The 17,106-nt window shown below is 42.3% G+C and overlaps 1 protein-coding gene across 8 annotated transcripts in view; it reads right to left on the reverse strand.

Annotated features, from left to right (window-relative positions):
* Positions 1-17,106, reverse strand: part of rbms3 (RNA binding motif, single stranded interacting protein) — a 298,854-nt gene that overhangs the window by 153,196 nt on the left and 128,552 nt on the right. For 5 of the 8 annotated variants that reach the window (XR_006100092.1, XM_042434717.1, XM_042434715.1 and 2 more), the window contains one exon: positions 4,215-4,372. Coding sequence is in view for 7 of the 8 variants with exons in the window: in XM_042434717.1 (XP_042290651.1) it covers positions 4,215-4,372 (158 nt within the window). In the remaining variant the exon portion in view is untranslated. The remainder of the gene's footprint in view (positions 1-4,214; positions 4,373-17,106) is intronic. The other 3 variants (XM_042434716.1, XM_042434719.1, XM_042434721.1) reach the window with 1 other exon arrangement.

Here is a 17,106-nt window from a genome sequence, read left to right on the forward strand (position 1 = left end):
GTTGGATGGAGCAAGTGCTGGGCTTGGGGTTGGCCCGGTGCCTCAACCTGGCTGGTTAGGCCAAGGAATTTTTCTCACAGAAACGGCTGTTCTATCCCTCTCTCCCTCCCTCTATCCGTCCGTCCATCCACCCATCCATCCATCCGTCCATCCTCCATCCATCCACTCAAAGCCAGGCAAGTAGGAAGGCCTCTCACTATCTGGGTGTTCAGCCAACAAATCCCCTCTCCACTCCTTTGGCCTCTTCTCCATGCCCATATATCAGGCTGACGGCTGCGGAGAACCCAACATCCAGCCAGTTGAATAAAACAGAGATTAAGCACCCTCCAAATCCATTTAATTACTCGTTCAACAGCTCTCAGCATGTAACTCCAACTGCTGTGAGAACTTTGTTGTTGTTCAGTCTTTACTTTTGCTCCCAGTGACCACAGGGAGGTTGAAGAAGTTGATCGGTCATGAAAGAAATCTTGGCCATGGTAACTCACATAATTACATATTTAGTTGTTGTTAACTGCATATTTGTGTGTCTGAAGTCCAAGGCTTTATTACTAGGTGGTGTAAGATTGGGGGTGTTGGACAACTAAAGATCATGAACAAAATTACATCACATCTACAGACATCTGCAGATACAGAGCTTCTACATTAAACATAGCCATCAGGAAACAGAGTATGCAACCTAGCATCACCAAAGAACTACAAAATTTAGCCCCAAAAACAATGCAATATTGTCACAGTATATAACTACCCCCCAGCTGCTGATTACATACAGCATACATTGTATGAAATATTTATGTAATAATGATTTTGCACTAATGTCGCAATTTGACAATACTGTCTTCAGTCATATAGATGTCTTTTTAAGTCAGCAATCAGTAAATTTCATTGTGAGGCAATATTATAGAATTAACACTGATACAAACAGCAAAATTGAAAAAATAAATTGAAACTTATTTTTTCTAAGCAGGAACTGTGAACTTTGGGGGGGATGGGAGCTCTTGATGACGGTTGCTGATAATGCGGCAGGATTTTGGCAATGAAAAATTGGAGTTCGTAAGGACAGGGTTACAACCACAGTAGAAGGCATTTATTTTTTGGCATCTTTTAGGCAGTCTCCGATCAGCAGCTACGATATGGCCTGTTGTCAAGAATGCATCAGTTTGACAGCAGCATGTTGGCTTTTGAGATAGTGGTGAAACAGGGTGGCAAGAGTTGCTTTTCAATGTGTGTGACACCACAATCCCAGGCCTAAGAGTCAACTTTAACTCGTCACACTGCCAGCACTCACAAAGATCTGTGGAAGAGTACGCATACACACACACACAGTCTTGAGAGAGCAGACAAGCCCGTGATACTGATGAGAAAAAATTGCTTAAACGACTAATGTGACTGAACCCCCAGTTTTGCTTTTCCTAAAAATACAGTGCCACATTGAGTGAGCGTTTATGTTAAACATGGAGTCTCCCTGGGACAGCTGACGGGGCTGAGTGCCAGGAGAGGAGGTGCTGGGTGCTGGAGGGGGACTGGGCATCTGGGAAAAAACCTGAGGGGGACCCTGGGTGCTGCAGACTGCAGAACAGTCGCATGACCTTTTCTAGAATGCTGCCACCCGCCTGCCACTGAAACACGGTCTGGCTAATTAAAGTTTCAGTGGCATTGGATTTTCACTGGCACAGCACACCTCGGGCAACCTTGGGGGCTCTCAGACAGGCGATACGCACAGAGGGAAAAAATGGAAGATATAAGAAAAAAGAGAGAGAGGAGCTGTGGAAACAGTTGAATAAGGGGACAACCACTAGAGGACGGCAAGGCAGGTCCCAAGCAATAACAAACAAGAGTCTGTAGCTTTCCATAACACACTGGAGGAAAGCTATATATTAGAATGCAAATCGACACTCACAAACATGCACACTCCCAGGGTATTTTACATAAGCTTCAACATGATTTGCCCTTCCAAATAGTTATGCTAAAAATATTCAAGATCATATGGAATTAGAAATGAAATTGAAACTGTCCTCACTCTGTACAATCGAGTGAATGAGAGAGCTAAGCGAGAGATATGTCAAAACGCTGAGTGCTTTTCCAAATCTTATCGGCCCGCCTCTCAGGCTAAAGGAATTTTGATGGGTCAGTATCAAGAATAAATGCATGACTTATGACATGGCTACTGGGAGCATTACCAAATATACTGGACAGCATGTTCCCGTCTCCGAAGGATCATTGAATAATTGGCTGCGTTTGACCAGGACATTTCTGGAAATATGGCCAAGAAAAGGTTATGCAACCAGACAGACTCGCTCATGGCCTGTATTTCACAATCTGCTGGCCTTGTCTCCATTAATGATCTTGACCCCCTTTTCACCATTTTAGACGTGAAAGGGCCTAATGGAGCCGAACAAAGCTGCTTGTGTCTGCGTGTGCGTGTGTGTGTGTGTGTGTAAGTGTGTGTGTGTGTGCGCATGCAAGAGAGATGGAGACACAGAGAAAAAGAAAGCCCCTGTGACTGTGTGTTACAGCTTGATGAGGTCTTGGTCTGTGATTCCTGGGGGAGGTGGTCTAATCTAAGCTGTATTAGGCCTTATTGAGCAGGCAGGTGTGTGTGTGTGTATATGTGTGTGTGTGTGTGTGTGTGTTCTCTATCAAGAACATTTGGCAGGGCTTTATGAGTACCTTTGTGTGTGTCTCTAAAATACACTCAGTTGGTAGCAGTTTAATGGGGTGTGTAAGGTATTGTACATGGACCTTTTTCATGCCTGTAATTTTCTTCTCCGAGGTGAGCCTTTTAGTTTGATCAGTTTGGCATTTAGGAGCTTTATTATGTCATACATGTACATACAACGATGCTTGTCTGTCATTATGACAACCGTGGGGTCTAAGTACACGTCGTTTCTCTAAAATTAAATATCTACATATACAGCATGAGTCACATCGATCCAGCACATGCAATACTTCGAATATATTCTATTAAACATACACACATCGTCTTGAAAACACAATTGTAATCTATACATAAATATTTTATTTTAAAGAAGTTAAATAGTTGTTGATGTATTAAATAAGTGCCAGCTGACTATGACAGGTTGCCAGGTGAACCAATGTGTAGATTGACGTTTGGCTTCTAGCTTCATGTTTTGATGGCAACAGCTACCAAAAAAATCTTCACTGTTTCCAAACACAAATTGGTTTTCCATCTTGTCTAAGTGGAACATTCTCTACGCAGCTAATTATTTAGTTAGTTACTGGAATATGATCTTGTCTGTGTTCAGCTCCCCATTAGGCTTGTCTGGACTGTTATAAAAGTTTGTCCCTCTACATGAAACATCTTTATCATTTTCAACTGAAGATGTTTGGGCTGTTAAATGCATTTGAAGATGACAGTTTAAATTAGTACCTCTATGTATTCAGAATATATTTGGCTTTTTGCCCATAATGTTCTATGCTATTATTTACACTATAAACTCTCTCACAGAAGAAAACAGATACAATTATTTGTATCTTAAAGTTTACATTAACATGAGATATACAGAATGGAAAGATTAACATGGAAACTTAAAATTTCCACATTGAATTCATTACAGTTGCTGACATTTAAATAGGTTCTACTAACATTAAGAGCTGGGAGTTGGAGAAATATATAGAAGTATGTAGTGTATATCATATACTGCACATTCTAGCCATTAGGCATCATCATGGGAGACACATAATGATGCAAAAGAAAAAAAAAAAAAAGATCATGTTTCACAAGTAGTGTTGTGTGGGCATGTAACCTCTGTATTTAACTGGAATGGTTCCCAGTCAGACATGGGAAGATTCATCGATTCGCATCGATGCACCGGCATAATCGCCCTGATTAAAAAAAGTGTGCATCAGATACAATTTGGGATGTACTTGCGATGCATCGTTTCTAACATCTTTGTATCGCTGAAATCTGATTTATTTATGTATTATTATTAGTAGAGGCCCTATGCCTTCATTATTTAGAAATGTGACCAATAATTTGATATTTAGATTGATTCCTCCCCTCTAAACCGCATAGCATCGTTCTTTTGCATCACATTTAATCGCATTGTATCTCGTTGGATGGCGTTGTGTTGAATCAAACTGTCAAATCACATTTGTAGTTGCTTCATATGTATCTTTAATGTATTAGATAGTTGGCAATGCATTGAGATGCATATTGCATGAGCCTCAGTGATATCCCTATTCCCAGTACTTACGGTTGGCAGAGCTTGATGAGGTCCTGGTCGGTGGTCCCAGGTGGCAGGCCTCGGATATACAAGTTGGTCTTACTCAGCTGCTCCGCCCCTCCCTGGCTGCAGCTGTTGGTGCTGGGGCTGGGAGGAGCCATGGGATGAGGGGGTGGAGCATAGGGCTGCTGGGAAAAGAAGGGAGAGAAGAGACTTAATAAAAAACAAAGGTTTAATTTATAAGACGGGATGACAAGCGAAAGGGCTAAACAGTAAACAGTGGGTGGTGAGGTGTGGAAAAAAAATAAAAGCTAAAATGTTTATGACAGCAGAAGGCAACGTGAGAGAAGAAGTAGGAAAAATATATCTTTTGCAGGAACAGCAGACACTACCAGTTCAATGTCACTGCAATTATGAGAGCAGACATTTCAGGGCAGCTGTGAGGCAGAGAGGCGATGAGATCAAGGTCACTAAGAGATGAAAACCCAACAGCAGATATTAATGAGTACAATGTCAAGAAAACAAACATCTAACTTCAGTCTCAAATAACAAGAACACAGTGCAGGGAAAGTTTTTTCATGTAGAGAGAAAAAAAAGTAGCACAATGACAAAAAAGTCAAAAAAAGCTCCTCAGGTGTGTTCATTCTGCATCTCATTAACCTTTTGATTGGCAGTTGTTAATTGTCTGGTTGCCTCTGGAGTTATACAGTGTGCAAGTTATGATCAAAACCTTTAATTCTCTTTCCCCAACTTTTTACAGTATATAGTGATAAATAAGATATGAAGTTTAAGAAGCTCTTTGTCAGTGTAAAGACTTTTTTTTCTATACACAGGCCTGAAGTCTAGATTGCAAACTTTTCTACATGTTTTAATTTTAAGTAAACATTTCACCAAGGAGATTTTCTGAAATTAAGGTTCGTAAGGCTTCCGACAGCTTATAACGGTTTTAAATGATGGCAACTTCCTGCTTACTATTCATACCCTCAAAACCAATTTCATTACACTGTAAAACAATTTACACCTCCAAGGGTGTGATATCTTGATGCAGTAATCCTCTCCAGACTATTTCATAAACATCTCAATGTGAACGTCTTTTTTTCTGGTATAATCTCCCGTCTTCGAAAATGTATTCAAAATGTATAAAATATGTCGCTCCCTCCCATTCTTTTTCACTCTCTCCTCCCCTGCTCTCCTCATGTGGCTGTTGTGCTGTTAGTGTAGATTTATGGTATAGGAGTCAGGGCCCCCTGCTCACAGCCCATTTATATCTCTATTGCAGGGACACTGCACATCGTGACAGAGCGAGAGAACCGGGGGCCCTGTGGGCATGAGCAGAAAGAGGAACAGACAGAGAGAGGCAGAGAGAAGCACTGGAAGAGAGTGAGCGTAGAGGGAAGAGGGGTAGAGAGAAAGAGACGATGCACCCTGCAATAAAGTAAGTGAGTGATGGATGGAAGAGTAGGAGAGAAAAAAATGGTAGGGGAGAGAGAGGGGAACATGACTAAATACCACCACCGGCTCCAGTTAACCACGTTAACCCCTTATCCTCCCCAGAGAGAATCTCAAGACCTCATACCACGCCGTAAAAACACAAACACACACACACACACACACAGTTAAACACGCACATAAAGACACACACCATTAGCCCTCCATTCTACCCCACACGTTAGCAGTGGCTGCCGGAGCATGGCTGATTTGATGCGCTATTTTAAGCGTGTGTGCCATGCCAGCGTGTCGCCTCCCACTCCTCAGACAAAGAGCCGGGGTCTCTGGAGCGTGAAGAGGGAGCCACGTCCATCAATGGACGGCCAATTACCACGCTGAGCTAAGTGGAACTGATGGGCAGCCACTCGCTGTGCTGGACACACACACACACACACACTGTACACACGTTAACTTTTGTGCTATACACACATGCACACACGTCAAGTGATGACACAGAAATAACTTTTTCACAGAGAGGCCAGAACGGCCATGTGCAGTGAACTCTACAGATACCACCACGTCACATTTGGGGAAACTCCAAGTCAACTCACGATTATCCAAATTTTTACTATTCTTACATATCACATTTCTTGCATGCCTGTCCATCCTCGATCCCTCCTCTGTTGGTCTTCCCGAGGCCTCTTAAAATAGAGGGTGTCGTATGTTTGTGATTTGGGGCTGTATAAATAAAATGGACTTGCTTGTCCTGTTTCTGAATGCTGACCAAAAGTCGTAAACATTTGAACAGTTTCCTTTTAAAGCTGTTAATAGTGTTTTTCACATGGCTGAGACCACTAAAGTCCTTTTAGTGCATAGGCCTAACAATCAAATATGCATGTTATATGGCTATGCACGGCATGCTGTCGCTTTCTGACTTTTTATTATTCTGGATTTTTTTTTTTACCAGCAAGTCAAAACTTCAGAGCTGAATCTTTGTTGTCTCAAGCCTTCGGGGAGTTGAGTGTAAAGAAAGTCAAGTCTCAAGTCCTCGGTTTTGTGAGAAAAAAAATATGTCGCATCTCAAGTCTTCAGCTCTGATCAACACATACAAACAGAAACACACAAATTCCACTTTAACCCTCAGCTTCAGCAGATTGTGCCTCATTCTGCTTTGGTAGCCTTGGTTGCAAAAAAAAAAAAAAAGCAAAACTAGTCTCCAGTCATTCACGTTTTTCCATGCTGTGGCAGTAGTATAGAGGAATCTTAATCACTTGAGTGCTCCATGGGAGTTACTTTCTCCCACTCAAAGTCACTGGAACGTGCACAGCTGTAGTTCAAGCCTCTGACTGACTCTAAGGCTTTCACTTTATGTTCCCCTCCCCTCGCCTCTTCAGTTTTTTTTTTTTTCATTTGCTTGTTCACTGTAGCTTAAATTATACACATAGTACTTAGCATACTGTGTGACACGTACAAATTCACCCGCACAAACAGCAGACACTGCACAGAGTTGCTGTCAGCGCTGAAGGTTAATTGAAAGCCTCTCTCTCGTTCTCAGGCTTTCTTTCTTTGTTTTAGCCCTTCAGTAACTAACACAACCCTCCTCCTCCTCCTCCTCCTCCTTCTCCTCCTCCTCCTCCTCCTCCTCCTCCTCCTCCCTGGGCTCCAAGCTTGGCTTGCATCCTGGGCTTTGGAATTCATGTGTCCCACCCTATCGATTTGCTTTCATTTTTTAAGGTCAGAAGCTGAAATCTTACACAATGAGGCATGGAGGGTCAAAACCAGCCCATTAATATACTTACAGTGTTGAGCGAGGAAGAGAGCGAGGTTATCCAAGGGGAAAGAAAAAGGCCGGAAGAGTCTCTCGGGATAAAGAACGGATTGGGTGCCGAAGGTCTCAGAGGAACGGTGACTGTTGGGTGGCTGGTGGGATGGGGTGAATGAGTTTAATGTTGGATTCTTGAGGATTAAATGGTGGAGATTTTTGTTTTTATTTTTTTTCCAAGCAAATGGATGAGGGGAGTTTCCATTCTTGAGGAATGCAAAACCTCTAGGTATGCAGGCAAAACGGACAACCATTTTTGTATTTGAGTGACACCTCCAATTTTTGGAATAAAAACAGGCTGTGTTATTGGATTTTGTCCAGCATAGTGTTGTACTTGTGTGTGTGTGTGTTGCGTATGTATGCACATGCGCTGGGGGATGTAAGTGAACTTGTATAAGCGTGGGAGGGAAATTAGCGAGCACACAATTTGCTGTTGCTTCAACACACAAACAAATACACACACACACACACACACACACAAAGGAACGTTTCCCCCTTTTTTGTTTTAAATCAAATTCTCCATTGGCCTCCTCTGGTCGCCCCACTGGAGGTTAATAACCGAGCTTGTCTCTCTTTCCGGATGGTTCCGTGACTGCTGTTTACCCTCACCCTGTCAGCCTGTTAGATCAGCCTCTTCAAATATATAATAAATACAGGCCTCATACGTCAGAATGATGAGGATTGAATACAGCACTTGACAAGGGGTATTTCAGCTCGAGACAGGAGGGAACGGGAGATAGAGGGAAAGGGTGGGGGGGAGACAAAGAAAAAAAAAAAAGCAACATAGAAAGCGTTAAAGAGAGATAGAGAGAGGAGAAAGAGAGTGCGGGAGAATAGCTGGTTATGACACTTCAAAAACCTCCAGGTGGTAAATGAGAAAAACCTCCATTCTCTTTCCTCCCTACCCAGCTGTGACATGCCGCTACAGAGGCTTACTGGGGATTTCAATTTGCCGCACTGTATTTTAGACGGGCAGAATGGTTTACACAGGCCCAATTTACTGAGCCAGCCGTGCAGGGGGGGGTTCACAGCCTTCGTGACATGCTAGGGAATGTTTATGAGTGTATTAAGTGAGGATGATAAATCTAGCGTACGTTACATAGGCTGAGGGCACATGGCGCTGCGCTGCATATTCACACACCCACACACGGACGACATCCTTTTTTTTTTTTTTTACAGAACATAGCCGGACCTTTCTGTCACTGAGAGTAATATGCAGCTCTGAACCTATTGTCCTATTTGCATGTTCTTGTATTTACAGTACCACAATAAATTCTTTATGTGTGTCTTTATGTGTGTGTGTGTGCAAAAAAAGAAATGATGATAAATAATGTATTTATATAATATTTTGGAAAAAAAAAAAAACTGATTACAATTACAATACACATCCAAATGCAATCAGTGTTTTTATGATATGATCTTTGCAGGAACCACCTAAATGGCACCTGGGAAGTTCATTTTCCAGTTTTATATTTTTGCATAAGGTAGCATTCTTCCTATCGGGAATGTGGAAACATACTATGCGCGTGTACAAGGTTTACCAAACAGAGAGGAGGGAAGCCATAGAAGTAATTGGAATGAAAGCAGGGATGTGGCTTCCCTCCCATCCTCCTTGCACTCTGCAGGGCAGGGCTGTGACTGTAAGAGAGGCGACTGTGCACCAGCGTGGTAATTGGCCCTGATTTATAGGAGGCCAGAGCAGCCAGCGAGAGCTAGCTCAACATTGGCAAAGGGCCAGACGAGGCCACGCTGTCAATATCAGTAGACCGACCCAACCCAGCCCAAACCCCCCACGGCCAGGACACCACTACTCCAGATCAGCTGTCACCGTGCAGGAGGGTGCACGTGTGTGAGTGCGTGTTCCTGTGTGTGTGTGTATTTCCCTGCTCTGTGTGTTTCTGCGTTTGTGTGTTTGCGTTCGATGAGTCACTCCAGTCAGACATAGACACACAAAAACCTGCCACAAAAAATGACAAGCAGTCTCCTTAAATTGAAGAAAAAAGCCTCTCAGCTCATCCTCCATTAATTCATGCTGGCAAAGTCTCTGCAAAGACTCTTAAAGACAAGCATATTCCCAGAGGCATCCCTTCCAAACTGCCAGAACTAACAGCTAGCTCGGCGGTCGGCTGCATTCACAGCAGCCTCTAAGCACGGGAGGAACACAAATCCCCCATCCATCCTGGATAGCTGCTTCCAAACCTTTAGCCCTTAAACATGTGTTTTGAGAACAGTGGCCGCATCTCAATGCCGAACGAAGAGGGAGGGACACCGAAAGACAGGCGAAAGAGAGCTATTGCCTGTCCTCCTTTTGCCTCTCGTTTTCATGCCTCGCTCATTCTCTCTTTGTCTATGTCTGTCGAGGTAAACCCATAGCCAGAGGAGTGAATAGCAAATCATCCCCGACTCACCTGGGAATGCAACACAGCTGATTCTATAGCCAAATGTATCCTAATAGGGAAGGACTGGGAGCTCTCTGTATGCATGGGCATGGAGGGGGTTTGCAGGGAGAAAGTACGGGGATGAGGGAAAGAAAAAAAAGGGAAGGTATGAAAGTGCTGAAGCCAAAACCCAAGAGAACAGTCAAAACAGAAAGCAAGGATGAAAAAAAGAAAATATAAGAGTAGAGTTCATGAGAAAGAAAGAGAGGAAAGCAAATCATTTTGACTGTCTGATTGTCTCTGGGCTTACACTAGCCTGCAGGCCTTCTTCCACAGTGAAACAAGAAGCCTGGGGATCTGGGATGTTTTTAAGCCAACACTGCTGTGGACAATGACGCAGGGGGCTAATTTTAAATATGCTGATTGGTTCATCTACAGTTTCTCTCATAGCAGGAGATGGAGCTCTTTCTCTGCTCCAGCTTCTCTCTTGCCTTTTTTTTTTATTCATTGCATGATAATGTTTTCTCATTCTCTAACTTCCTTTCTTATTTCTCTTTTCTTTTTTGTCTCTCCCCTCACTGGGTCCCCTTCCTCACGCTTTTTCTTTGCGGCAGATAAGAGCGGATGTTGTGTTCTGTGTCAGGACCCATGTGTCTGGATACAGAGCCCCAGAGTTAAAATAGAGGCAATATTTTTCCCAGGGGCGAGAGATAGGATGCATACATGTTATCTGACAGAGGGGACAAGAGCTATGGAGGTAAACAAGGGATGCTTTATGTAGCATCCCTATTGAAAAACACTGAGGGATCTGTTTTAGCTGCGAGGGAGTGACAAAACGGGGAAGTACGGCAGGTCTGAAATGAATCATTTCATAATTCATCAATAGGAAAAGGTGCATTTATGTTAGAAAGTAATATAACTTGTTGATAATGAAGCTTGATTCTGGCATCTAAAGATAGCGCAATGCTGGAATTGGAATTAGATATACAGTGATTTTTGGGATGTACTTTCTTTAGCTGTTTCACTTATTTACACTTCTTGGCAAGAATTTAATTGGTACTCTCTTTCTTAGAAGTACTGTGGGATCAATAATTAGTCACGAATGCAAGTATACAACCTGGATAAGAGATTCTTGTTTTCAATAAGGATGCACCTTCCTCTCCTTATAACAGGAAAATAGAATTTTAAGGACAAGGTGAAGGCAAAAAAGAAGGAAGTTGTCATATCGTAATGCCTCAATGCTGTATAATAAATTGATAATGAGAGAAGCTCATTGTTTATCAGTTGGCTGTCTTTTAAACCTTATTAGAATCATTGAAACATATACAACGATTTATACTAAAGTTGACTAAACATTGTACAACACATGAAACATGGAGGAAGGATGAAACATAGCAGGATAATGTTTGCATCTCACAGTTTGCCCTTGGAACTGATTATTTTTCCTTGAGGCAAATCATCGGGTGATATATGATGAATATCACATAATAGCTGATGTATTTCAAATATAAAATAAATAAATAAAAAATGTCTTTTGCTCTTGGATTAAAGTTTTAAATACAGTATTATGCATCAAACATTTTGATTTTAAAATACAAGTCAAAGAAAGCGTTTTTGACAGAATCTGTTATAGTTATAAATTCTACCAGTAACAAACTGTTCAGACAGTTTAAGAATCCATTTCCTACATGCTTCGTACATCTGAAACTCCCAATGAGGTCATCGACTCAGATCCTTGTTTAGTTTCTGCAACGTGAGTAGCACCTGGAACAAACACGCATTTCCCCAATGGAAGATAAAGCGCACGTCACATATACAGAACAGGTTGGTAACCAGGCCCACACAAAAATCTACATAAGCACACCGTATCCTCTATGTTTATACCAGTCCTTCGACAACCGTAAACTTGGTTCTCTGTGGACACTTACAGTCAACCGGTGTTTAGGAGACATAACCGGGGCTGAAGTGTGTTTGTGGAGAGCGATTACGACGGTTTGGCTGTGAGTTGCGGTGAACACCGCAGAGGGATCCGTAAAACAAAAAAAAAAAAAAAAAAAAAAAAAAGAGCAGAGAGTGAGCCGTGGGCAGAGCCAAAGTGAAACTAGATGGACATAAATATTTGGGCTGATTTGTCATCATTATGGCCAGCTGGGTCTGTTTGCAAGCTAGCCAGTGTGGGAGTGGAGACTGCAGAATGGATAGAGCGAGAGTGGGAGGACAGAGACACTCATTTAAAGACGGAGCAAGCCAGAGAAGGACAGAGAAAGATAGAGAGTGTAGGAAAAAGAAAGGAAGAGAACGTTCTAAACTTTGGTCTCCGACTGGACATTCATTGGCACCCATTCTCTCAGAGCTGAACCACCGATAGACTGTGGTTATAAGCCATAAAATAATGGTTACAGATTGGTCTGTGGGTCACTAATTTAAACAAATCCTACGATTTTGGGCTGACAGGTTTGGCAAATGGAAAAGTTGGATTGCTCAATTAATCATTCGATATAACACTATGATATGAAACTGAAAAAAGGAGGAAAATTCTCATATAGTAGAAGGTGGAAACAGCAAATGTTTAGCATTTCTGAAAAAATTCTGTTTTGATCAAGTAATTGAGTTATTGATTTATAAATTCAACTAATGTGGTCATTGTAAGAACTTGCTGCCAAAGCCAATTAAAGTTTATTTAACTTTAATGAAAAATGACAACCAACAAGATATGTCAATAGCTGTGTTGTGTTCCATTACTAGACTCAGCCTTGCTCCTGCATTTCAGCGCATGTGAGCCTTTTGAACATTATGCTGCCAGATATTAGAAAGAGAGCAGCAGTCACAGTGAGTGAAGACTGCCCCCCCCCCCCCCCCCCCGCCCCCCCCACTCTCCATCTCTAATTGGGCACATTCTTCAGGAGTCAGTTATGTTTTTCACAGGAAGTGGAAGCACAAACAGAGGACTGTGGAAGATGTGGAAAAGGGAGGAGAGAGCGGGGTAGGCTCTTTTCAGTGTGACCTGTCTCTTACTGAGACAAATGTCTACCAATCTAGTCACGCACATGGCCTGGCATCCTGCCCTGAAATGTTCTCGCAGGCTGCATACAGGATCAAGAAAGAGAGAGAGAGAGAGAGAGGGAGAGAGAGGGAATAACAAACACAACTGTGAGTCTCTTTCCTCTTTCTCTCTAAGTCTCAAATATACATCAGAAATGCTTGTTCTAAGTCCTCTGGCTTTTGTCTTGACAGTCCAGGAGGAACAACTTGTTGGCTGACTTCCAATTCTAAATGACTGACTAGAAGGCTGACCAGTTGATGAGAGTTATTGCTGAAATGTGGAGAATGCCAAACGGGGAGAAAGAGACAGCGAGAGAGAGAGAGAAAGAGAGAGAGAGGGAGAGACAGGGGACAGATTGATAGAGAGGAAGCTTGAGCTGTCGCAGAATGCCATTCGTTACGCTGTTCACCAGACAAACAAATTTACGTCTCCTCTTCCAGAAGGTCAACTGTGCTCAAATTCATAAATAAGGCCGTAATTGGTGCAGGAGCGGCAAAGAGGCTCAAAGGTCCCCAACAGCCAAGTCCATGAGTTACTGCCTGACACTAAACTCAGTGTGTGTTTGACTGTGTGGCCACAGCCATATGTTAAAAAGGTACTATGTAATGTTTGCATAGTGATGTTAACATTGCTTTTACAAATAGCAGACTCATACAGAGTATTTTTTTTTTTTACAAACTAAAGACTAGTGCTCAGTAAGTGCTATGACACACTAACACAAACAGCAGCTTTGTGTATTAACCAAGTCAGTGACCCGTGTGAGGCGTCAAATCCACAATATAAAACATCATCTTCATACTAAAACTACAGGCTGCTACGACCAATTAAAAGAAGAGACAAATCTCAAACAGCTGAGACAAATACACATAAAAAATTATTTTTTTTCTCTCTCCTCCTCTTTCTCTCTCTCTCAACCCCACCGGTCAAGGCAGATGGCCACACACCCAGATCCCAGTTCTGCTCGAGGTTTCTTCCCGTTAAAGGGGAGTTTTTCCTTGCCGCTGTCGCCAAGTGCTTGCTCATGGGGGAATGTTGGGTCTCTGTAAATTAAAGAGTACAGTCTAGACCTGCTCCATGGGAAAAATGCCCTGAGATAACTTCTGTTGTGATTTGGCGCTATGTAAATAAAACTGACTTGACTAGACTTGCCAATTACAAATGTGGAAATTGTTTCAGGTGTTCGAGATTAGGCTTTCCTTATGATTTGTGTTGCAGCATGTGGCTTTACTGTAATATAAAGACGTTGTTGTGTCTATTGTGAATTTGATGCCTGACGAAGGTCCATAACTGAGACGCATCTCTAATAAACTCTGTGCTGACAGTGAGCAGTCTACCAGATGTGCATGTAGTTTGATATTTTTTGCACTTCATTGTGTGTGTATATGTAGATCCTTTGCTCTTTTGATGCTTTTAAATCTGTGATAATGTACACTCACACACACCAGGAAACACGCACACATACACAAACAGATAATCTAAAACAAAGTGGCATAGACACACAAAATGTGAAGGCATTATAGGTGATGATAGGATCCGTGAAAACAACACACAAACACAAAGATGAAGATAAACTCGCTAAAAATGCAGACAGGTATAGAAATATGCACAGGAGAGAACACACATCCCCTTCACTTTGAATATTCAATGTCTTTCACATGCAAAGTACGTATTTGCACTGGGTCTGGAATGTCACTTTTGGCCCCCAAGGAATATACTCACTGAAGCGTCTCTGGCAATTGCCAGACTAAATACTGGCACTAAACACCAGCCGCTGTTGTGGCAGGAAAGCTTGAGACAGCCATAACAAATCAGCTAGGGAATGGAGAACGGTCGGTTTGTGGTAGTTTATAGGGTTATTTTATGACGTACATCTGAAAAACATATCCAGGGATTTCGCACAAGGCTCCTAACCAAACGGACTGTGTTCCTTCTTTTTACCCGAGCCAGAAAAACCAGGTGAACAAGCAGTAGCAGGAGGAAGGTGGTGATGTTGATGTAAAAACAACAGACCAGATTTGTAATATGTAATAATTCACTGTTGGCTTTGTGGCCCATATTCCATTTGATTATAGCTCAAATGTTCAGACTGTATAAACATACTGTAAGTTAAATCAGGTGCAAAATAAATCCAGTTCCTTATATGACAACTGAAAAAAAAAAAAACATTATTATGTGAAAAACAAAACGGCTTTGAAATAGAACATTATCCTGCCATTCTCTAATTGCGAGGCGAGCTGTAAATGAGATTTTGATGGATGTGAACTTCTGGATGAGTTTGAGAAAAGGTCGTTAAGCAGCAGGCAATCAAATCTGTAGGAATATTTCTTTAAAAAAAACACTCCTGCACATTCAGCAGGGTTTCAGATGAATATTGTACCCAAATATTTGCACTACAAATGTTACGCTTTACCATGAAAATAAAAAAGCTACATCAGCACTTGAGAACACTATCTAAATACAAGAGGATTTCAAATTATTTACGATCCATTCAACTGATCCTCATCAACACGTAAAGTTAGGTTGTATTTTTAAGGCAGTCGAGAGATTATTAGTCACCGTTACATACAGTAAATTACATGAAGTATACCAATGAAAAAGCCACTGCGAGTTGCCGAAGATGGCACCCAGGCATAAATTCCCCCTGTGCTTGTTCTTGTTAGCAGCCAAGACATGTTGTTAATCACAAGGGTGCTAAAGATGCATTGAAGTTATATGGATGTATTTACAATTAACGTGCTACGCTGCAACTCCATCATGTTGCTCATATTGTAAACTCCGGTATCATAAAACCAGTTTACCGCTTTCTTTGCTTAAGGGCAACCACCTGGTGATAAATGTTTTGATTTTACACGCTGACGAGGACCGCTTGAATGCACTGTAGTTTTGTTCTCTATGAGGCTACTTTTGCAGTGCGTCCTTCAAAGAATCCAACCTCTGCTAACATCTGACAAATGCATTCCTACCCGGAGGCATTTTGTCGTTTTGTCACTTTGTTGTGGCCCTGGATGAGATCTAATTTGTCACAACATTATTTGCTGCAAGTTTATCCTTTGAAGTGGGCTGAATAGTGTACTTCAGGCACTGACTCATCACCTTTACTGAACAAGTACATGTTGTCAGAGCAGTAAATCACCGTCTAACTAATATATTTCCATTCTGTTCACCATTACAGTCCAAGTACAGTATTTTGACAAGGGATAAAAGATTCCTCACAGCCAAAATAGCTTGTTTTCACCATACATTTAAGCGTTTCATCACTAAACCAGTGTACTGTGGACCATCTTCCCCCTCCGTTTTCCTCTCTCTAACCCTCCATAACTGAATCCATCCCTTGCTAGTCCTCCATCCATCCTCTCTTCACCTTCTCCAATCCCTTCAGTCAGCTCTCATCTATCTCTAAATCCATCCCAATCCTCATCTGGCTGCTTGTCCTCCAATTCTCCTTCCTCCTCGCCTCCCCCCCTCCCCCCCCCCACTCCTCTTCTTTCTCCTCCGAGTATCTCTCCTCCTTCTCTCCACCCCCTCTCTCCTCCCTGTCTAACAGCCATTGGGGAGTTTTTACATAGTGTTGAGCAGAGTTTAGTAGGCCAAAGAAGATGCCGTGCCAGATTCTGCACAGTGTGTTAAGCAACTATCCCCCTTGAAGGAATACCAGCATTACTCAACACAAAAACCCCTGTATCCGCCCGCCTCCTCTGGCCTAAGCTCACAAACTGCAAGGCTGCTGTCACCAGTAGACGGCGAGGCTATCCAGGAGATTGTTTTACTCCGGGTCAATGTGAGAACAATGCCGCATTGTAGCATATTTGGAATCACCGCTTGCTATTCTGCCTCTGTGCACCTGGATATGTCATACTGAGAAAGACGTGTCAAGAAAAGTAAGGTTTACGCATCAAAGAAGGATCTCAAATGCATACCCCTACACACTTTTATTTTTTGATTTTTCTATTTTCAAAGTAGGTGCTTTCAGTATTTCTGTTGGTTTGGCATATTGGCATGACCACTGAGTTACTGACCCTTCAGAAGCGCCTCTTTGAGTGATTTAAAGGAAGAGAGTCAGCCTCTTCTTGGCAGACCATCCCTAGCTGTCAATCCCATGACTTACTGGAAACCAAAGGGGAATGATCTGTGCTTCCCAGCTCTCACAAGCAGAGTTCAATCAGTGCGGGTGTGGAGCTTTATCCAAAAGTGTCACAATCGCGTGATAAATAAAGTGAGCACTGTCGGGCAGCCAGCTAGAGCGAGAGATGT

Source organism: Thunnus maccoyii, chromosome 15 (genome assembly GCF_910596095.1).
Source record: "Thunnus maccoyii chromosome 15, fThuMac1.1, whole genome shotgun sequence".
Taxonomy (NCBI): Eukaryota; Metazoa; Chordata; class Actinopteri; order Scombriformes; family Scombridae; genus Thunnus; species Thunnus maccoyii.